General features: G+C 45.2%; 2 protein-coding genes across 4 annotated transcripts; both read right to left on the bottom strand.

The window, feature by feature from the left end:
* Nucleotides 1–1,303: 1,303 nt before the first annotated feature.
* On the bottom strand, nt 1,304–2,359 carry LOC128875204 (keratin-associated protein 16-1-like). The gene is made up of 2 exons (XM_054120591.1): nt 2,296–2,359; nt 1,304–1,855 (listed from the first exon to the last, which is right to left on the bottom strand). The coding sequence occupies exons 1-2, from the start codon at nt 2,357–2,359 to the stop codon at nt 1,335–1,337; spliced, it is 585 nt and encodes a 194-aa protein (XP_053976566.1). The 3' UTR covers nt 1,304–1,334.
* On the bottom strand, nt 1,719–23,223 carry LOC128876034 (putative aminopeptidase W07G4.4). 3 transcript variants are annotated; one of them, XM_054122135.1, is made up of 9 exons: nt 19,603–23,223; nt 17,590–18,865; nt 16,324–16,361; nt 15,975–16,256; nt 13,622–13,730; nt 7,274–7,421; nt 4,209–4,561; nt 3,138–3,416; nt 1,719–2,815 (listed from the first exon to the last, which is right to left on the bottom strand). In XM_054122135.1, the coding sequence occupies exons 4-9, from the start codon at nt 16,250–16,252 to the stop codon at nt 2,444–2,446; spliced, it is 1,539 nt and encodes a 512-aa protein (XP_053978110.1). In that variant the 5' UTR covers nt 16,253–16,256; nt 16,324–16,361; nt 17,590–18,865; nt 19,603–23,223; the 3' UTR covers nt 1,719–2,443. The 3 variants fall into 3 exon arrangements, with proteins under 3 accessions (XP_053978110.1, XP_053978109.1, XP_053978111.1); XM_054122134.1 differs by lacking the exon at nt 16,324–16,361 and having other exon boundaries at nt 18,404–18,865; XM_054122136.1 differs by lacking the exons at nt 16,324–16,361; nt 17,590–18,865.
* Between the last annotated feature and the right edge of the window lie 3 nt (nt 23,224–23,226).

Here is a 23,226-nt window from a genome sequence, read left to right as displayed (position 1 = left end):
CGGCTATCGCTCGCGACAACGCTATCGGTCTGGCGAAGCGTTAATTTAGCAATCAGCCAGATAATATTACAATTCTGTCCGTCGAGTCGAGGCTTGTAGTCCTTGTCCCCTTATCAGGACTGGTCGATCGACTTCCTGATAGGGGGACGAGGGGGGGCGCGGCACGACAATACCGCGGCGCGTTATCGCGAATGTCGCGCGCGTTTCGACGTTGGGCAAAGCGTTCGTTGCGGCTCTGTCATGCGTTTGATCGACAGTCTGGAAAGTTCGATGATTCCCGTGCCCGCCAACGGCTGCTTAGATTGCATTCCATAGATTGGCCGACGGGGGAACGCCGTATACTTATTGGCATATGTCGCGGCGTGTCACGGTTCCAAAAGGAATGCGTATGATTTCTAATTTTTCAGCCGATCGCGTGCTTTTCCTAGCGGATCGCCCGTGAGAAGCGTACGACGCGATCAACTGTGGGAGTATTGACGCTACTAAGGATCTATATATAAGGATCCGCGCTCGAACGCGGCTAAAATGTCATCCGAACGCTGCTACATTTGTTGGATGTTGTAACGATGCGTTGTTGCAACTTTGCGTTCTATTACCTTGGATGCGTAAAAGTATTGCTATTGCCTGGTCGTAAGTGGGACGCTTTTGTCTGTGCAATTTAGAACTGGAATGTGCTGTGTGCCAGGCGTTGCAGGTGTCATCTTTGCTTTAGTCTGTTTTGCTTACATTAGGTACGAAGAAATTGTTTGATGTACCTGTTTTACTTGTAGTTGATATAGAAGGAGGTTTGTACTGTTTTGCCTACAACAGGTATCTACCTTAACTACTGATGAGCCTACGTTTCCCACAGTGCAGCTGAAGACATCCTTGGTGGGTAAGAAAAGTAGTACAGATTCCTACCTTCAAAAGTATCACTCGAATAGCTTCAAAGCTCTAAGCTCCTTTTTATGCAGAGTATAATTGTAACCGAAATATTAGTAAATATTAACCGAAAGCCCAAATTATGAATCGGTAAAACAGGAAGACAGTAGGTAAGTAGGAATGCACCCGACCCTGCTGATGGTAACTCTGCTTGGTAACCAAAGTAGCAGAGATTCCTTCCTTCGCAACTGATAGTAAACCAGCTAATACAGGAATCTCCTAATCTCTGGTAGAGCCAATCAAAAAGCACGCAATCATAATAAAATAGTAATCTTCATGCATAACTTATCCTCTACAGAATAACATCATTCTTCCGAGAAACATTTTTGTTGACATTTTTGATAACAATAAAACCCGTCAAAATCATTCTTAAGGTCGCTTTATTACCAAGCCATAGCCTCAAGAAACTATTTTCAACCGCACACGTTCTTCTGAACATTGGGTTTGCATATGGGCTCGACGACGGTCACTGGTTCGACGCCACAGGGCGGGCAACTCGGAGGCATAACGCAGGGTGGGCAAGGCGGGGCTTGATAACAGTTTGGTAAACAGCAGGGGTCGCACGGGGAACAGGGGACCTTAACCTCGCACGGGACAGGGCATGGCGGGCAAGGTTGACAGGGTTGCAAACACACTGGCTTGCAATCCACCTCGCAGACGTACTGCATTTCGAAGGGGAGGTCGTTCCTGACCGTCAGGCACTTGCCCTGAATGAGGTAGCAGTAGGACAGTGCCAGGACGGGATTCCCGCTGTAGGGTAGGTGGTGAGGCTTGGGCAGATGTCCGCATATGTCGATGTGCGTGTACTTTAAAGGGGAGCAGCTACAGGCGCCGTGCTGAAATTGATACGAGGGGGGTGAGAAAGGATGCTGGAGGGAGAAACGGAGAGGAAGGCCCGATAAACGAGGCTTTAAATGTCGTTGTAATGGAAAAGCTTTTTAATCTGCCATTAACGCCTCCTCGTGGTACTTGTGCTAAGCTGATCGTCTATAAAAAATTCATCGTTCTTTTATGGCGGAAAATATGTTGACCTGCGTGGAATGTTACAGAGGGTTGGGCGCTATGTATTAGGTTGGTAAGAAATTAATGCCTTACCAACCTAGTAATACGATTAGTGCGACTTCCTTTCGTGGGGTTCACGAGTTTCAAGGCTTTGAAGACTATCTTAGGTCAGAGATAGATTAGATTACTGACGGATGACACGTTTTGTCACCAGAAATGCCTAATCAGTAGGCAGGATTATTCTAACATGTAACTAGGGCCTCTCAGGGATGAGGAATGAAAGTTTTCAATCCGGAAGCTAGAACATAAATATCAAGTCCCTTCGATTCCTCGACGTGGCAGAGGATTTGGCCAGCATCGGAATTGGAGCACCTGTTGGCAGAGCGGGAACGTCGCCAGCGCTATCCGTAACTTCCAAGCGACGATTCCCAGGCATTTCCAATACGCGGCTAGTCATTATTTTTTTACTGGTGCCTTAACCCTCTGTAACCCAATTTATGTTCGACTACTGAAACAAATTCTATAACGGGACCATCGATGAATACCGATAACGGTATGCAAATTGAAAAATAAATTTTAGGAAGCACAACTTTCGATGTGCATCCAATCCAGTCGGAGACCTAGAACGAGGGTAACGAACGAGTTCGCGTACGTGGTCTAAGCCAGACGCCAGGATCAGAAACGCGGACGGGCCTTGATGGCCCCTTTCCGTCCCCGTGCACAGTTTGTCACGGTCTTGGATGACGTCGTCACCCTCTGTCAGACCTTCGTGGAACCGAAAGTCCTCCCTTCGTATCCTCGATATCTCGAAGGGGTCGCCCATCGTCTCACCCGACGCCTGAAGCTTCTCGGCGTTGCTGACCAAACGCGCCACGGCGTTGTCCATGGCGATCTGAAAATATTACAAATTTCAAAACGGAGTTAACGATCCGAATGTGATATTGTTGCGACGGCACGAAGATGCTTCTTTGCTATCGAAGAACCGGCGACTATATTTGAACGATCAGAATAGCGAGAAGCTTCGAACAGTCCGGACGTACCGATACACTTCACCTTCTGTTGATAAAAGCTTCGAGTTGTTGTTTGTTTAATTATCCTGTTTTAAGTAATGAGTACCTCGCGAAGCACCACTACCCCGGCGCAACAATATTTATCAGTAATCATCGACCTTCCCTAACCAATCTTGACCCAAAGACCTGATCCTTCCAACCTACCGAGTATCCTCGACCAGCGGTGAGCACAGCGGCGGTGGTGAGCGTCGCGACGGTGAAGATGTGGGGATTAACCGAGCACAATGCCATCTCTTTGATGTGACACAGCGCGTCCGCCATCGCCATTCGTCCCTCGGCGTCCGTATTCCCCACACGTACCCTCACTCCGGATTTCGCCGTGATCACTTCGTCGGAAACGTAAGAATTCTCGCCGATGCTGTTTCTCACCACGCACAAAGCCGCCACCGCTTTAACCGTCGGCGGTTGCAGTAAATTCACGACCTGCAAAAGGCGTGATTTCACCCTTAGCCCGCCCGCGGACACGGGGACGATTAACCGCGACCCTCGACCGGGGGCGGCAAGCTTCGTCGCGACTCCCACAGTCCATTTCTTTCCCGCTTTACACGCGGCTGGCGGCGAATGCTGTCCAGGGGACGCGCGGTTTTACTGCTCTGAATTACTGGCGTCACGCGGCGCTCCTGGCCGCGTACGAGCACTAACTGTGTTCATGGTGGTTTAACGGTAACTCTTGCTGCGCGATAAAACCATAACAGTTGGCGTTGGCAAGCAGCGGGAATCGTTTGCGAGGGAATACGGTGAATGGACTGCGGATGCCCGAGCAAATGCATGTCTTGGATGGGGAAAGGATGCGGTTGAGCAGGGTGTACGCAAAATGGGCAGGTATATTCGTTACAGGAATCGTTATCGTATGTAATCGTTGGCTTATTCAATGTCTTAATACGTAGACGTTTTCGTCGGTAATTTCATCGTATGTAGCCTTTGTTACTCATCACAGATGGTCATTGTTGGTTATTGGTCTTTATGCAGACATATTCGTAGTCACTCCTGTCGTACATAGTCACATTCATAGTCACCCTTGTCATACATAGTCACATTTAGTCATCATTGTCACAGATAGTCATACTCAGCGTACATGATCACATACGTGTAATCATGACATACATTCGTCACGTATATTGAAAAAACAGGTAAACATCTGCGTCGTGGGTTTACCAGTCGTACAAAAATGACATAGCTGGGGAATGATCGACGACGCATGGGATATTAAAGTACCTGCATGAATCCAGCGCACGCAGCCGCCCCACATTTGTCCCTCGACATGCCGAACATTGCGCCCTGGATTTTGAGGTCGACGCCGCCGGTGTCGTAGGTGACACCCTTTCCCACGAGCATGATCGTCTCCAAGACGCAGGCTGGATTAGGAGGCTCGTAGGTCAAGAAGATGATCCTCCCCGCGTGGCGGGGGATCATCGAGGCGGCGCGATTCACGCACGCGAACAGGGGATACTCCTGCAGCAGGGTGTCTTGATCGGACACCACCTGCATCGTCACGTTGGAGCCGCAGAACAATTCGGCGAGGTACTCTTCCACTCTTGGTGGCGCCATTCTTTCGGGATCTGCACCACCTATAGCAGAGATCATCGTGATTAGAGGGAGTGGAAGGTTTTGTTGCGAGTAAACGTGGACAAACGGGGGCGTTGAGTTTCGGGGGAATATTGAGCTTTGGATTTTGTTGGAAGTCGAGGTATTGTTGTACTTTAAATAGGACAAAGTGAGTTGTTGATTTTACGAAATCAACGATTATGGGTAGTACCGTGTTATCGTTGTACTACCAAACATAGAAAATTAAGTTAAAGTGCATCGAGTCGTCCTTACTCTAAAAGATACAATGTTATGATAATTGTACAAAAAATTTTACCAGCCTCCGAGTAATATTTCAAATGAATATCTAAGTAAGAATTTCGCCCGTCTCTGTACGCTGTGCTGTACACTCTGGTTTCCCAGTAAAATAAGAAAAATGATTATGTTCCAAGGCGAGATCTAACGAGGGGCGAGAATTTCCTTCAAATGTAAATTTACACGATCTCCAACAAACGCCGGCAAGGTGTTTTTCCCTGCGCCATGATTTTCCGTTTTAATTCTGTCGCATAAAGGAGTCTTCAGTATCGCATTAAAACTAATTAGAGTCGTCGGTACATTCACGTGTGTTCTTGGGTACCGTCCACACATACAAAACAAAAATTGTCGAGAAACATAATCCCCCTTTATTCTGAAAGGAACATGTGTCTGACCACTGACGGTCCTTTTCCCTTTAATATCGCGTTCCTCGCGAGCGAGCCGGTGGAAAGGATCAGTGTCGCAGCATTTCATGCTTTAATTATATTTAATGCTGTTTGGAATTAATAAAAACTTCAAAAGGAGGTGCAATGGTAGTCGCTTAAACTCTACTTTTCCTTATTTTATCTATTAAGTGCGACTTGAATCTCTTTGAAATTCTTGAATTTTAACTCAGATTACATTATTTCATTCATAGTTATTATGTTCTAAAGATTGGAAGACGACTCGTTATTGAAATTCAAAAGTAACTCATTCGACTACGAGTAAAAATTTATGTAACGATATATTAATTATGCAGAACTTTGAATAATTACGAACGCTGATTAAATTTATGTGCGCGATCTGCAATGACCGAATTCGTCTGAAAACAAGAGATATTAATAATTTTTTTTTCTATTTTCATTCATGCCAAAAAGAGCTTTCTCTTTCTAACAAAGGCATTACTTTTCCACAATACCATCCACATTGTTTACTCTATCGTCACAAAAAAAAAAAAATATTTCCCACATTGCAAAAGTATGCAAAACAAAGGATAAATAGTTGAAATGTATTGACTCTACCTTCTATACGGAATAAAGTCTCCGAAAGTGCTAGTTATTCAATTAAAAGAAAAAACGACTCCAACATCCACCAGCTTTTTTTTTACAGGTTCTTCCTTAGCGGTAGCAGACACGATTTATGCGGTAAAAAACCGGTCGGGGTAAAAAAAAGCAGCGCGGAGCGTATCATGCGCATAAATCAAGAGACAGGTGTATTCGAAATTTGCGTCGAAGAACACTCGATCGTTCATTATTTCTCGTGTATCCCGCGCGGAATATTGCGGTCGCGTATTTCATAAACGGCGGGTAACGCATCGGTCGCGAAATAAGGAAATGCACGAGGACGGAGGAGGAAGAGGGGGGAGGGTGTAAAGGCGTCCCGACGCAACGTCGCGAGGGCGAGTGCACACTGTACGCAACTTTTTCTCGCTTAATTAAACGCCCGAGATTCTTGAGGAAACATGCAACTGGGGCGAGCTGAAATTTACATTCTCCTACCCGCTTGGAACGCGCGGAAATGTCAAACCGTCCGGCCCCGTGGAAAAAGAATTCGGACGACGATTCCGCGGGGAATCGTCTGTCGAGGGATTATTCGAGACAAGGAATTCCACGGTGGTCGAGCTGGAACAAAAGCTATGCGAGAAATCTTTTTAAACGCCATTTTCTGAAAGGGAACGGCCACGGTGGACCAATTGGGGTCACTTCGCCGGAAGTTGCTCCGTGAATGTTGATTGTTTTCTGAAGAGTGGTAAGAATGTAGAAAGCATTCTCATATTCGAATAATTGAGAATGTTTTATGATTATCATTCAATACAATAATTGTAGTCCTCTTTGTCAATACTATCATCATTATCGTTGTCTTCATATTTAGACGTTTGTACGTGTATACTGTGTCTCCATGCAATTTTGTTTCCGTAAATGCACTTTCACAAACACACACACACACACACACACACACAAAATGTTTCGTCTAACGGGAAAGTTTCCGCGCGCGTCGAGGGCTGTTTCTTCGCCACTTACAGGGTCGCCACCGCCCTCCCGGAAACTTTGCGTTCGAGTCGTGACAAATATGAACGCTGTAAAACATCCCCTTCCTCTCTATACTTCTGTCTGGCGAGCGTGCTGTCCGGTTTCCCGAGTTGCAAAACAAACCACTTTCCAGGGCAACGCTCGACGGACTCGCATGGGGTGTTGGATAACGTCATCCACGAAGGAAACTTTCGAAGCGGTCGAGTCGGGGACCAATCTCGCGAGGACCGTTTCACTGAAAGCCAGGCGTCCTCGTAGGTGTCGGAGCGTCGCGTTCGACCAGCTGCGAGTCGAGGGGAACCGCGAGATTTCGTCACGTTTCGTGTCCTACTTCAGGGTTGAAAGGTCCGCGAAACGAGAGCTCGGTGGCCACTCTTCGCTGATTCTGTTCAACAAAGCAACAGGAGTCTCGGCTTCGAGACGGGGACTCACCGATATCCCTAGCGACGTATCTTCCGCTCTCGAGAGCAGAGGCCAGCTTCACGATACCCTGGAGCTTCTTGCTGCAGATCGGACTCCAGACGGCCAACTGGCACGCCTTGTAACAACGGTCTGGGCAGATCTCTCGTACCTCCAGTGGCTGGACAGACGGAAACGCAGGATGAAATACGGGGAAGCGTTTGCATGTGACGGCGATATTAACCCTTTAACCTGCAACAACGTGTGAGACTCGTGGTACAAAATTTAAGTAGAACATGAACAACACAAGTCAGACACGTCGTGTGAAAGGGCGCAAGAAATTTTATACCTGATTATGGCATTCACGATCCTACGGTAAATCGTAGATCGAAGGGTGAACTATCATGTGAAATGGCGAAAATCATTTTTTGAGATGGGAATATACGAATATGCAAGGTGTCTTAGAATTAGTGTACGAACAGGAAGTAGGAGGTAGGTGAGACGATTCTGAACCATAATTTCCATTGTAAAAATGTCGGGTGGTGTTTCGTTTTTGAATTATTAACGAAAAACCACCAAGTGAAATGGCAAGAATTGCTTAGGAAAATAGAGCATGTTTCATAAAACGTGATGGTTTCGTAAAAGTTACGGATCAACCTAAATCTCGTTTTTCGCGTAGACGCGAAAGAGGAGTGCTCAGGACTGCGTGGACGTTTCATTGTACTCTCCCTATCAAATTGGAAGGAACAATCCGCCGCTTACAAAACCAGAAAAATCGATTCTACAAAGGGCACCGTGTCGCGGGTTAAATGTGAACATACGGCTGAACCTAACTCCCCCCAGAGAACAAGAGAGGAGTACGAAGGACATCGAGGAAGACACCAGTTCCGCTGGTATATTTCACGAGCCTGGGAGACTCAAGTTTTCGCTGGTTTCTCCACGTATCGCGCACGTCCCGGGCAAGTCGAGTTCTCGACGCAGCTTCTTAGCGACTCTGTTCCACCGTACAGAAAATATTAAAGCGGATAATCCTCTTACTGGATCACCGGGAGATGTATGTTTCATTCGAGAGTCTTCACCGCGAATTAATCCCCTTAATAATTCACCCAGGCTTATCGCTGGTCTCTGTTTTTCCTTTTATTTTTCTCTTTCTGGATGAAGGCGCCGCAGCAAGCGTTTCTTTCCGCGTACGTTTCTATCCTACTTGATGCTCATTTTTTTTGCCACCGTAGTATGGGATTATCAAGGATGGCTCGTTCATCGATTTCAGCGCATCTTCGTTATCCGTAGTGTCGTTGTCAGTGGTACTGTCAAAGCCTAGGAGTCTATCGCCTCTCAGACCTGAACCACGCTGAAAAGTCTCATCCGTGTGGACTCTTGTGTGATTCAGTGGACTCTGATTGCAACACTTAACCCTTTCATTGTTAAGTTTTCTCTTGGGTCATATTTTACTGCCAGAGCTTACCACCCAAAAGTTTCTAAAGACAGAATGTAACCTTTACATTCCACCTCTGGTCTGTCAGTCTCGAGTGGAAGTCCTCGGTGATTCTTGGAAAGACCCTGCTCCTTTTATTCCTGGGGATTTCCCGTCCCCAGTTATCCCTCCGTTCGACGGTCGATTCACCTGAATGGCCGTTGCAGAGAAAATTGTGTTCCACTCTTTTTTCCTCCTCGAGGCTCCGGTCGCGTTGTTATCGAGACCGGCGCGTATTCGCCAACGTTTCGTTAAATGCTCGCCGAGACAGTGGCAACAGGAACGTCTGGGGCCGGGCTGTTGGTTACGTCGGCAATAATCGACGGTGATATTGGTTTCCCGAAGACCGCAGTGCTGCGGATATTTCCAGTCGCGGAACGCCGCATTATTGCTGCGATTAACGAGCTTTATTCGTCCGACGATTGTTCGGCGAGATGATTTCGTGGAAATGTTGGACTCGGTTCGTCCCCCCTCACCCCCGGGATCTCATTGAACGTCAATTTGAACGATGACCGAACATGACTCACTATCATTCACGGAACTTTCACTAAATATTTTCGGAAATCCTGATTTCCAGTTTCGTAGACCGTAAACATTCCCTCTCGTTCCCTCACCCCCTACATCGCGCAAGCTTCCCAAACGAAGAGGAATCTCGGGACGAAATTAAACCGACCAAAAAGCACCCCGCTCCTCTCAAATGGCGAGACAAAAAGGTGTCGCTGATGTCTCTGTGTAGTGGGAGCCGTTCTTCGACGCGATGCCGGGCGATCATCGCAGGAAGAAAAGTGACGCGAAGAAGGCGAAGAGGACGGAAGCTCGCAGAGGACGAAGAGGCGACGATGACGACGGCGTTCCGATTACGCGGCGTCGGAATTCCGACGGCGTCTTCCGGTATTTGGAAAACGACGGCCCGCATTCGCCAGGTCCGCCAGAGGCGCGGGGTTCGAGCGACGTAGGAAGCGCGGCCGTAGAAGACGAAAGAAGGAACGAGCCTCGTCGTCTCAGACGCAGAGGATGCGGAGGGGAACGAGGGGGGCAGGGGCTCGAGTATTTCGCTAATTAGGTCGCCCCGCCGACCGTCAGGATTTAGGAACGCGAGGCATCCGCTACTCTTGCCAAGTCGAAACGCCCAGAAACCAGCCCCCCTCCCCGTCCCCCCTCTCGCCCCGTGCTCACGATGCTGTTCATCGTGGAAGAGGCACGTGTGCTCCTTCCTTCCTTGCATCGGCGGGGCTTAAAGTTACAGCTTCCAAGCACGCGGGAGACGAGAGCTTCGTGTCGAAGATAAGGGATGAAAGTCCCGTGGAATGTTCCACAGACGGGGGATGCATCGGTAGGGTACGTTCGCTCGGGGGAGCTTATTGAGAAATCGCTGATATCCCGGAGGCACCTCGACGCTCACCATGGCAGGCATTTTGGTCCCGTTATTAGGTAAGACGGAATTAGAATTCGGGGCTCTTGGGTGGTGTCTTTACGAGGAAGATATTCGTCGCTGCCGCTGGGGCGGGGGTGTGCTTGCGGAAGCACGAGGGCGAGATTGCAAGCTCTCGTTGATTATTGATCTTGACGCTGGGTTGGAGTTGGCGTGAATTTGGAGGCAGTTTATTATTGCGTTGACAGGTGGGAGGAATGGTATGTCTGGGTTAGGTCTGGTCAAGCCTGATCAGTTCAGGGCTAGATGCACGGGGCTGAGCCTGTAAGTTTTCCTTAGTTATCAATCTTGACATTGAGTTGGAGTCGGCGTGAATTTGGAGGCAGTTTGTTATTGCGTGGGAGGAATGGTATGTCTGGGTTAGGTCTGGCCAAGTCTGGTCAAGAGTGGTCTAGCCTGGTCAGATCTGGGCTAGACGCAGGATTAACATTGCTTATTTTACAGATCTCCAATTTCAAAATATCTTTCGGTTGCAGTCTACATAAAAAAGATTCTTCAATCTCAACTGCCATCAACTCTGCAATTATGCATTCAACAGACATACGCAGTATACGCAGTATACCATAGGGAACCGACATGTCTTCCCCTAGTGGATACGCAGAGACGGTTAAGGATGAATTAGTGGTTCCCTAGGAGACACTGCATCGCCCAACAGTTGACAGTACATCAATAGATGCCGCCTTAGCTGCAGCTATTACAAATGCTGCTAGATTAAGTGCACTTACGAATGGACATCGAGCTAAACAAGAACCCTCGCTTCTCAGAAACTAACAAACCTCACCTCGGACTGCCATCAGAGGAACGGGAACACTTTACCAATCCATCCACGTCATCCATTCCCAAACCTCGTCCTGATACCATCGATGAAATATTGCGAAGCTACGATTGATCAGTGTTCGAGGACACTTCATCGGCATTATACAGCCCTGGCTAGACACTCTCAATCACAGTTTCCATCGCCTGGAGCCAGCTACGTCGACTTCTAATGGACCGTGTCCGAACGCAGCTGTGAAGACATCGATGAACAATGGCCAGCAGGAGTCGGCCGGGACTCTGGTCGTAAGATACACTTATCAATCAGTCGCAGGTCGCGCTGGCGTTGACAGGTGTTGTTTAATGGCTCTGTTGACCGCGCGTCCCGCCACTGATACCTGTCACGCGCCGCTGTTTACTCAAAATGTCGTCGAACCGGCCAGTGCGTGGGATTCCGTCGGCCTCAGCCGCGAAAACAATTGGAACAGAGGGATGGAGCGGTCCAACGAGGGAATCCATCATGGTGGGACGGAGTCAAGATTGATATTAAAACGACAGAACGACGTGGAACATCTGCTGACGCGCGAGAATGCGTTAAGGAGATGGCCACGAACTCCTCGCAGATGTTTATCCGCGAGGAGCTCTGGAGGACACGTATCGACAAGTAGGCGGTTGAAACCCTAAAAATTGACAGAGTTAGAAGACTCAGATAAAATGCAGTATCAAAGAGAAGTGAATTTTAATTGTACTGTACAAAGTTCATTCGAAACACTTGCAGAGCAGGAGTAATTAAATATTAGGGGTGACCATGTCGATAATTGTTTATTATTTATCAACTCTCTATGCACTAATTGATTTTTATCGATAAAGTATTGAAAATTTACACACTAGATGGCAAAAGATTGTTGATAACAAGGACGATTACATTGTTGATTTAAAATAAAAATATATTATAAAATATAAATATATAATAGACATTACTTTCTGGTCCCCCTAATATTTGAAGCTTCTATTATATTTTGTCCTTGATTCCACATTTTCGATTCTTACTCATATCGAATATTTGCAAGTTTGTTAACTGAGGAATTTTCTGAAACTCTGGAACTCTCTATTCCATATGGTCAAATTATCCTATCATCTTGAACGCCTTGATGGCCCTTTCGTAAACCACCTAAATTTTAATTACCCTTCCAGTCTTCGGCCTCTAACAATACTACCCAGAACGACTCGAGTATCTTTCCACAAATTGCTCGTGACGTCCCACCCCGTGGATAGCAGTAAAGCCAGAAATCGAGCTTTTTAGCGGGATTGGTTTCCATTTGGCAATTAACGTGGACCATCTAGGGGATAACGAAGTGTATCCGGAGTGTGCGCTTCGCGTCGGTTAGGGTCGCTCGTTTACTTTGAGACTAACGGAGAGCAGCTTGACCAAGAGTTTGCTAAGTATTACTATTTCATGTAATGAGGGTGACTCGAGAGCACACTGGCGTCATTAGTTATGGATTAAGACATCGTTGGTTGCTCAACTGAGCTCGATTTAAATTGTTTGAGCGGGGGAGAGTCGACCAGCCTATCAAACTTGCCACGAACAGAACAACGTGTCTGAATTCTTCAGGAAAATAGTTCTCGACTTCTCGTTTTCGATGTTACTGTTGCTGCTGTTGTTGTACATAGCTGTTATTGCAGTCATGTTTGCTATGCATTTTTCTGATGCGTACTACTGTATCATACTAATAACTATTGTATTCTAATTGTGGTAGCAGTGATTGCAGTTGCTATAGCTGTCGGTATACTATAAGTAGCAACCATTTCCCCATTCCTCTCCTCGTATAGTAGCAGTGATATCCGTTGCAGCTGTGGTTACCGTATTTTGGTAGTAGTAGTTGACGCTGTTATTGCCATTGTATCGTAGTGATAGTAGTCGCTGTCTAGCCTGGTCTAGCACAGGCTGATGGTGCGTTCTGAACCCGGGTTGTCACTGTTTGATTGGTTTAAACGGCGCTTCTGCGACCGCAATTCGACCCACTATCTGGGAAACGCTTTAACCAGCTGTGTTGCCTACAATTGAGCGCCGCGCGTTTATCAGCGACGTTGACGTTCACTAATCTTCATCCGCTCTACTTTCCCTGGAAGGAATTCGATCTGTCGAATACCGAGGCCGACCACCCCTTCCCTTTGTTTTAAATTGTTGTCCATAACGGCCGGCGGGCAGGACTGCGAAGACAGGGCCCGCGCAGGCATTTATTTTATTAATTTTATCATTAATGACGGAATCTTTGAGTAATAAAATTTAAAAAATTTGAGATTATGAAATTTTGGGGTTCTGAGATTCTAAGGTTCTGAGATATTGGGGTTTTGAGATTTTGAGATTCTGAGATATTGGGGTTTTGAAATTGTGGGATTCTGAGTGTTTGAGAGACCGAGATTCTGTGATTCTGAGATTCCGAGATTCTGAGATTTTGTGATCCTGAGAGTCTAAGATTCTGAGATTCCAAGATTCTGAGATTTTGGGATTTTGAGAGTCTGAGAGTCTGAGATTCTGAGATTCCGAGATTCTGACATTCTGAGATTCTGAAATTCTGAAATTTTGAGATTCAGAAACTCTGGAATTCTGAGAGTTTAAAACTTTGGAACTCTGGATCTCTGGATTTTTGAAACTTTGGAACTCTGAAATTCTGAAAATGTAATTATATCGCTCTGTAAACGTAAGTTGGACACTCACCACATACAGACCCTCTAGAGCGCCGAGCAGCGTGACGAGTTCGACGTTCTCGAAGCGGATGTCCGGCAGAAGCGCGAACAGCGGACACCTGACGCCGGCTTTCAATGCTCTGTCGATAGAAATTCTTGGTCAACTGACATTCGCGCGTGGATGTCTATCGCGTCGCAGAGAAAAAAAATTCAACGACAGAAATCGAATCTCAGTACAAAAGAGTCGAATAAACCGAAAGACTGAAAATACCAACGGAAACCCGCGTCGTCCATTACGAATCCGAAAAAACTACAGTGCATCAATGTCCACGTCAGTGTCGACGTCAATTTCCCACGTGGAAACGAGAAAATTACGATCAATCTCAATACTCATCGATCCATGAACGAAATCAATCCCTGTCCTGGTACGAAAGCATCTGGCATTAGTATTCGAATTACCAAACCATCAATTATTCCCAGTGGAAAGGGGAAACATTGCAAGTTTACCTCACTTCGACAATTTTAATTGTTAACTCCTGGATGAAGAGAGCCACGAGGATATCGATCATCGAACAAAGTATTAAACAATAAATCTATAACATTTAGATAGACCAGTCTTCGCTAAATCTGCTTTCCCCACTAAAACAGCAACGACTCATAAAATTAATTAGCAGAGTGACCAATCTTCGATCCACCAAACTCGAAGATTTCGCCAAACCTCAGACAATTGATGAGATATTACTACCGCGTTTCCTAACAGCCAGCAATCCACTGAACACTCATTTCCACGTAAAACATTCGCTATAAATAGAACAATATCCCATTCCGAACGGAAGTTACGAACTCCCTTCCCTCCCCAGACACACTGTCTTCCCCAAGATCCTTTATTCGATGGTTGGACGACCAACAATACCAGATGTCGCTCCACCCCGTCGCTCGGAGTCAAGAAACGGAATCAAAAGACGCAACCAATATTGGAGAGGAAGTGACGCGCAATGCGGAGCCGCGGGAAGTTATTCTTTCCTCTTCATTTCGCGACGGTATTGTGCCTGTCACGATCGCGAGTGTCGCAGACGTACGCGAACGAGGAATCCCCGTGTAAGATCACGACAGCTGGATCCTCTACATCGCGGAATTTCATTTTTCAACCTGAAATTCGTGCGAATGCGACACGCGACACGCGGGGAATTTTTGTTCTTTTGTACGCGCAATCCGTGCTACCAAAAATATAGTACCTGATGAAATAGGTTTCGCGATTGAAATTAAATGTTCGTCGGGGAGAAAATAACTGAAATTATTCCAGTTGATTCGAGCAAATGATTCATTTTTGGGATAGTCTTAACCCTTTCAGACCTGAATTATTTTGTTTCTCGTACAAATCTAATTTAATTTTTAGGGTTAACTTTGACTAAAACTAGTACGGAAAAAATATAAACAGAAATTATAACAGCGTCTTTTAGAACGAAAACTGGTCTTTCTTCGTGTGCACAAATAAGGACATGCGCTCTAAACGATAGTTCGTCGTGATAGTAAATTTTGTGTCGTCGATTGTGGACCCCACGTCTGAAAGCGTCCGAAAGCTGAAACCCCATTTTACAGGAACCTTACGATAACCTGCGGAGTATGTGTAACAATTCAAGGGAGAATACCTATTGCGATACATATTTGAGCCGTTCATTGCACAAATCGGTTAACTCCATCAAATAAAAAGTTGAGAAACGCGATGAAATGGCCTCTGAAATAAATGATTTACTATTCAATGGCCAAATAAAATATTGTAACGATGTTAATCTTTATTATTCAAAAAAATTAAAATAAATACAAAAAGTTATGACTACACCACGTGCTTTAACCCTTAAATTGAAGATTTTTGAAAAATTGGAGTCGATCGATTTGTGAACGGCTCATTCAGACATCTTTTATTATAGTCTACCGACGAAGTGTCGTGAGTTTCGACGAATCCAGGCGGGATTTTCGCGAAAAAGAGCGATATCTCTCGGTCGAACTGGTGATTCGAGAACTCGCGCGACTCGTTAGACGTCGGTTTGTTGGTGAATTCAGTTATCAACCCCCTCGATGGGGTCGCGCGAAGGCGCCCTTTTACTGAAGGCAAACATTCGGGACGACGTTAACACGGCGAAGTTAACCGCGTTATCGAGCTGGTGAAATCTCCTTCGTTATTCGGCAAACAAGTAATCCGAGTTTCGTCTAATGACCCTGCGTTCTGATCCCCTCCAATTAAGCCGCCCAATTAACCCTTTGACTTGATAGGACGTGTGTATTCGTCCACGAAAATTATACACAGACACGAAGAGTAGAACGAAGCACGCGGAAATCCATATTTTTCGAAATACTATATAAAACTTACGTTTGGTGCAGCATACCTTTGGACGCCCTTGGTGGCCGCTTCGGCGAAGCTTCTGACGTCGTGGTAATCCATGTTGAGCGGGCCAGTGGGACTGTAAATAAGCCTTTTGGCAGGAAGATTGATGGGCAAAACGGCTCCGATCACGCCCAGAGCGGAATCGATCTGAGCCGCTGCGTACAGGACCGTTTTGAAGGGTTCAGGCTCGTCGAAGCCGGGCGCACAGCCCGACACCAGGATTATGCCGTCGTAGTCGCAGCTGCAGATGTTCAGCTCGATTTTCAGCTGACATGGCATCCATCTGAAACGGGATACGCGGTAATCCTTTTCTGCGTCGAAATAATTATTCCGCGCGGATATAAAGTTACCTGTAGCCTGATTAGGTCAGGCGAACCGAAAAGAATCCCTAGAAACAAAGCATTCGATTTCTATTCTCTCCGGAGCTAATTATCAGAATTGAGGTCCATTCTAGAACCTTTGCAATCGATTTCAGTGATACTTCAAAGTTTGAATTGTTGTGCTTTGGTAAACGGAATCTGGCCAAGAATTCGGTAGCTCGATCGATCGAAAGAGATTCGTAGCAGCAAAAGGAGTCGAGAAATTCGATCCTTAGAATTAGAGTGGAATAAGTGAACAATTGGAACAGAGGGATGGAGCGGTCCAACGAGGGAATCCATCATGGTGGGACGGAGTCAAGATTGATATTAAAACGACAGAACGACGAGGAACATCTGCTGACGCGCGAGAATGCGTTAAGGAGATGGCCACGAACTCCTCGCAGATGTTTTTCCGCGAGGAGCTCTGGAGGACACGTATCGACAAGTAGGCGGTTGAAACCCTAAGAATTAGAGTGGAATAAGTGAAGTACAGTATCGATTCGACATCAAAGTAGAAGAGTAGCGAAGTTACGGCGCGGACAGTATTTCGTGATTTCTTGTTTTTCAACAGGACATTGATGCAGAGACTAAAAGGGTGGATGTCGACGGAACGATCTACGTCGATGTTAAACCGATACCTTTTACCCAACTTTGACGAAGCGATACGAATCTCGCGAAACATAAATCCAATGTGTTTCTCGAGTGGTCGGGGGAACAGTTCGCTAAGTGAGTGTTCGGCTGAAAGGATCTCCCAAAGATTTACCACGAAACACGCTTCGAGTCGCGCATTTCTTACATCGCTTGGGAACTTCGGTAGTCGTCATCTCTGTTTCAGATATTTTAGCTACGAATCCTCCGTTCATACTACTTCCTTGGAAAATCGTATACTCATTGAATCGTTGTTCGGTTAATTTTTTTTTATGTTGGAGTATTTTTTGAATGCTTGAAGAGTTCAAGTAGGTGCTAATCCTTTGGATACTCGAGGATTCTACTACTCAAATACTGGAATATTCGATTACTATTTTTATGAAAACAAGCAATGTAACATCTCAAAAAATATAAATTATCAGAAAATGTACACAAATATAAGCTACTAGATAGTCGCTCGAATAATAATAGAATCCTCAAGTATTCGAATACCACGAGTATTCGGGTGCCCTCGTATTATTCACCCAATCGAGTATTCGAGTAGCATTGAAAGAAATGGGAGAGAACTCCTTAACCGTATTTTGAAATATAAATTGGAGATTGTGTTACCTGTCTGAACCACTCCCGAGGAAAATTCCGCGAGAATGGCTGGCTTTCTAAAAGAATTCTCGTTTATTTCCGCGGAACGAATCCCACGCGGCGTGGTTAGACGCGTCCATGACGACGTTGAAAGACACTTTTCCTGGGACATTTTCGCGGGCCGCGGAACAGCCTCGCACTCAGGGGGCTCGCGGCATCCTTTTGTGCGACGTAAGTGTGCCAAGCGAATCGCTCCCGTGGGGCAGGGACATTGAATCGCACCTCAACTCGCTGCATTTGAAACATTTTTGTCTTTGTCGCCAATCACGAACGAGACTTTCCATCCTGGGACCGCTGGGAACGTTCGTCAACTGACACAAACTTCAACAATACATGGTGGACCATGAGAATTGAGTACCCATGGCGTCTGATTCCGATCACACATTTTTTGGTGGAAATTGTGAATGATTTCTGGGACGTTGAACCCGTTGAATTCTGTATTTCTCAAGGATATATAATATGCATTTGAATGTGAATTCGGTTGCATTTTTTTTTTTTCATAATGGAAGTAATGCATACACCAACTATTTCAATAATCGAATAATAATTACGTCCATCGATCCTAACGAAATATTTTGTCTTCCTTTAAAAACTAAGAAATACGTCAACCACTACTTTCGAGAACCTGACACGCTCGATCTCCTGTAACTCTGAAAGTGCCCACTTCGAAGCGCCAATAGCAATCATTCGATAAAGTCGAGCCATTCTCGAAAATTCGCAAATAATTCCCTATCTCCATCTTCCTTGGACGTAACCCCTCGATCGCGGTCCCCGCACAATTTACCTCGACTCCACCGCCATGATGTGCCACACTGTGTCATGGACGTCGTTCCCGAGTACTCTTCTCTGCTTTCCAGAGATCAACCTTCAGCTCCAACCGCGACGACGACGTGAGATCAAATCGCAGAAGTTCGTTCGCGATATGAAAATCCTGGGGACCAGAGGGACGATCCTCGGCGTCGAGATGAGACACGGAAACCACGATCTCGAGATCTCGAAACGTGGCCACGAACCGTAGAAAACAGAACAGCGACGAATCGACGCTCGTCGCTCCATGCTTCAGACTGAAGTGATCGTTGCACTTGGATCCTCGGTTGCTCTTACTTTCCAGTTGACGGAAAGCCTCGCGATTGGCTCCTTTCAGAGGTCTCCTCGCCGACGGCTCTTTGGGTTATCAGATTACCTGATAGGAAGGCCTCGAATCGTGACTGCGGCGTCGGTGATCACTTATTCTATCGACGATCGCCTTTTAACGTAATATCGGTGGATTTAATTCGTTGCTTAGCTTAAATGTACAGGAAATGGAATGATCTTTTTGTTTATATTTGTGGAGGCTCTTCAGTTTCAGCTTGCGAAATTGTTATACAGGGTGAATTGTCACGGCGCGCGTGGACTAAATTATCGTGGACACAAGAAAATCTTGCAGGAAAAAGTTAGAAGGTTCGAAGGGACCTGTCTTGTATAATCACTGCTTTTCTCGTTGATCCAGATACTGAGGGTATACAAAGGCCACCGCCATTTTTTTAAATGGAACAATGGTATTTTGTTTGGACATTATGAAATCCGACGTTGAGACGAAACCATCGACCTATGGTACATAGTCATTCAAGGTTAAACATTTTTTTTTTTAATGCCACTGGCCTTGATGCAGCCTCAGCATCTGGACCACAAAAAAAAGCAACAGTCACATAAGATAGACCCCCTCGAACCTTCTAACTTTTTCCTGTAAGATTTTTTTTATATCCATGATAGTTTAGTCATTGCTCTGTAAGAGTTTAGCTGCTTCACCAGCTGTATATTATTTGATGTGTTAAAGACAACTAAACCTTGCGAGAAAATTATTTACTCGCCATCGAAGGTTGTCGTAAAAATAATGAATATATTTTCCTTCTTTAGTACAAGGAATAACGAATACATTCGTTCCATCAGCCCAAATAAATATGCGCCCCCCTTTTAAATGTCAATAGTAAAAAACGGCGTTACCTTAATTTATCTATCGTGTGTCCTAATAAATTTGTTCAGAAGTACATGGTTCTCCTATATCGAATTTTGGTATCGTCGCGGCGGACGATAACGCGATTAGTTTCGTGGATTCTGACAGATGGGCTGGTTTCCAGGAGCTCTTTGTCGATCTTCTGGTGAACCGCCTTGAATTCGAGCCCTCTATCGCGACACTAAATTTGCAAGTTGAAATTTATCGCTACCAACGTGCTCGATAGGTCTGCGGTGAGAAACTTTCCTGGCGAACTTCGACGATGGTTCCCGTTCCCGATTTAAAGCGCGCTAGATTGATTGCGAGTTCGTGGTCGGTCTCGCCTCTCTCGACCAATTTGACGCTGATTTTTAATCGATGCGGATTGAATGAAATTTAATGCCGGAAATTCGATCGAAGGGATCTCATAGTGATATACTGAGAGACGCGTATTGAATACAGTTGGTCGTTGAGGACAGGCGATAACGATATCTAATCTATCGATCGATAACTGGAATGTAATTACACACCGAGGTATTTAAATACTTAATCTCACGATCGATAAGATTCGCCAGATCTTTCATCTAGAAATTCTCCTTTCTATTTCACTAAATTTTCTCGTTATCACCCAGAATATCTCTGACTTAATGGCATGTTCTCGTGATCGTTAACTGTCACTATACGTTCCGATATAATTCATGAACAAATTCTTATTTCACGAGTAACGTTTATAACTACCGTCGACGTTTATTCACAAATTCCTACGCACTAAACGAACACTATTTTCATACAAAACTGTATCTATGATAACCGACAGAGTAAACCACGTCATTATAATTCATGTTTTCTAAATAATAACGATGAAGCATTAACGAAACGATATTATCTACCGCCCGAAGCCATCGTCATAGCATTAGCAGTGGGAATTTGAACCAGGAGCGCGAAATTTGTGAAATTCACGTAACGATTCTCTAATGAATTTAACAACAAATTATTACTGAATCGATGAAAATAAGAAGACGGAATTTCTCAACAGAACACTTATAAAACGTTATATATTTGTATGCAAAAAAGAACAAAATAAATATTCACAGTATTTCGTACAGATCCATACGCAATCTACGTCGTTAACGACCGCTACACGCTACCGTTATAAAAATAGTGCCTAGCTCTAGGAAGTACATATAAAACTTAATAATATCGTGAGAACGGAGCACCCCTTCCCCCTCACATCGTCGATGGCGGGGGCCGCACGCGAGACACACGCATACCGAAGCGAAACTTTGTTCCACGTCATCGCGTTTCTCGCACTCGTTTAGCGAATCATTCATCGCGAGAAACTCTGACCTTAAGAATCTGAATTCGACGCATTAACATCCACTTGATTCCTCGCAAACTTATCACGATTCAATACTTTCATTACACGCTAACGCGGGGGCGGGTCGGGACACGGGGCTGCACGGAAGACTGCGTGCTTCACGTCGGGAATTCTATTACTTGAGACCTAAATCCAAATGTCAGTTCCTTTCGTGTCGGATCCATCGAACGAAGAGGAAAATATTTCTCCTGTAAAGAGAATCCCGTAGAACGTGACCCTTTGTCGAACGAAAGGGGTTTGAATCAGTGTTGCAGAGATTTCATTGCTATAAATTATATTATCAGCGCAAATGTTTTGGTTATCAGAGCGAAGAAATCTAAGCGCTTCGTTCGGGCACATGTGCCAACAACGTTCGCCAAGGTTCGGGCACATGTGCCAACGTTCGCCAAGTCACAAATTAATACAAATCACTTTCCGCTTAATTCTCTATCGTGTCTCCGGGGCGTGGAGATTATTTGGCACACGGTAATATTCTAAATTCCGGGGAAGCCACCGACCCTGTCCCCGACTTTGAACAATGAGTATTTCACGCGCGTGTACGTATAACGTACAGTGTCCGTATGGCAATATTTGCGAAAACAAAAATAAGGGCTTCGCAAACGTTAAAGGGAAGTTCCTTGAACTCGAAACTACGTTTTCTTAAGTGCTCCGCGTACGAAGTTCGTCGATCGAAGTGGCCGTCAGTCTCTTAGCCTAGACGAATAAAAGGACGTCAAAGGAAGAGGAAACGAGAGGGTGGGAAATCGTGTCAGCGGTAGTCGCAGCGCAGCGCGACGCCACCGTTGCGCGCGCCGATAAATGCCACCGTTTCTACTGCAAGGACCTGCAAAGAATGCATCTATCCAAGAAGAACTGTTTTCCTTTAATTTGAACGTGTTTTCGCAGGATGGTGGAGCATGGATCTCTGATAGGATACCTGGAACATTAGGTGTAGATACTTGATGAATTCATAGAGGCGCGAACTCTACTTCGATGAAGGTAATTACACAATTTACATTTACGCAACTGTTAATATACAGATACCACAACCTAAGGAACATTGAACTTCCATTATTAAAACTATGGAGTATCTACATCTAATATCCTACATATCCCGACACTCCGCCACCCTACAAAACCAGATTGAAATCGGAGGGTAAATGTCAGGTTCTATCCTCGCGACTCCAATCCGCAATTTTCTATTTTCATAATAACGATACTATTAATTGGTGCCTAACTAAATTCTGAGCAAAATAAAATATGTTTCCGAGAAACGTTGATGTCACCAAATTCTAATCAGATGCAATTTCTTCGGATCCCCGGTATATTCTGCAGCTACCGCGATACGGAGACTCGGATAACTGATCGAGCCGAGCGAGCGTAGTCCTTAGGACGCATCTTTCTAGAAATCCACTTAACGCAATTACTCTCTTTAAGTATACGCGTATGTACAGGTTCTGACATCGTATGCACGTACACGTGTCAGCTCTTAAGCGACTCGACGGGCCCCGAGCCCCGTCTTTGTACTAGCGCCTACCCTGTAACATTCTGCTCGCAACGTGTCTAAGGATATACTCTCTACAACGAGTTAGGATGACCACGCGTGGATTCGCTTATCCTCGTGGATCAAGATCTACAGAGCGATTCGACGGCAGCGACCGTCAAAGAGGGTGAAACGACGGTACGGGTTGTAAACATACTTGATGTCAGGTTTATGTAGCTTCAGATTAGAACCATATACAGTTAGTTTCATAAGTACTCTATGTCTATCGAAGAATTTGTGTAAAGTAAATTATAGGTTTGATGTTTCCAAATAAATGTTTCATTATAAATGAGTAAACTTTACGAATGTATATTCGTACCTTTTATGTCTATTGAAGAAGCTTGCGAATGACATCATAATCATCAACATATTTATACAAGCATACACTTGGAAACATCAAACCTACCATTCAATTTAAACAAATTTCTTCAATAGACATATAGGGTACGAATATTTATTGGGCTGACTGTGTGTATTTATAATGAAATATTTATTTGAAAATATGAAACCTATCATCTAATTTAGAGAAATTTCTTCTATCGACATAAAGGGTACTCGTGAGACTGACTTTATGTCCTTGTAGCTTCAGGTGAAAACCATGTAGCATCATGTGATGTCCAGAAGGCTCCAAATCAGATTCATATAGTTTCAGGTTATGGCCACACAGCTTCAGATCAAATTCAACGGTACCTTCATCCCTGAAAACCGCCAGACCGCCACACCCTTTCACACCCC

The sequence above is a fragment of the Hylaeus volcanicus genome, chromosome 4 (genome assembly GCF_026283585.1).
Source record: "Hylaeus volcanicus isolate JK05 chromosome 4, UHH_iyHylVolc1.0_haploid, whole genome shotgun sequence".
Classification (NCBI taxonomy): domain Eukaryota; kingdom Metazoa; phylum Arthropoda; class Insecta; order Hymenoptera; family Colletidae; genus Hylaeus; species Hylaeus volcanicus.
The sequence above is the reverse complement of the archived record's forward strand: the minus strand, read 5'-3'. Positions and strand labels throughout refer to the sequence as shown.

Excerpts from the sequence above, each read along its gene's own strand:
- LOC128875204 (XM_054120591.1), bottom strand. The coding sequence starts at position 2,359 with ATGCCTGGGAATCGTCGCTTGGAAGTTACGGATAGCGCTGGCGACGTT. Across the intron at positions 1,856-2,295 it reads CGTTCCCGCTCTGCCAACAG|CTTTTCCATTACAACGACAT; the intron begins GTGCTCCAATTC and ends CAGATTAAAAAG.
- LOC128876034 (XM_054122134.1), bottom strand. Across the intron at positions 13,731-15,974 it reads GCCACCAAGGGCGTCCAAAG|AGCATTGAAAGCCGGCGTCA; the intron begins GTATGCTGCACC and ends TTCTATCGACAG. Across the intron at positions 3,417-4,208 it reads CGTGCGCTGGATTCATGCAG|GTCGTGAATTTACTGCAACC; the intron begins GTACTTTAATAT and ends CGCCTTTTGCAG.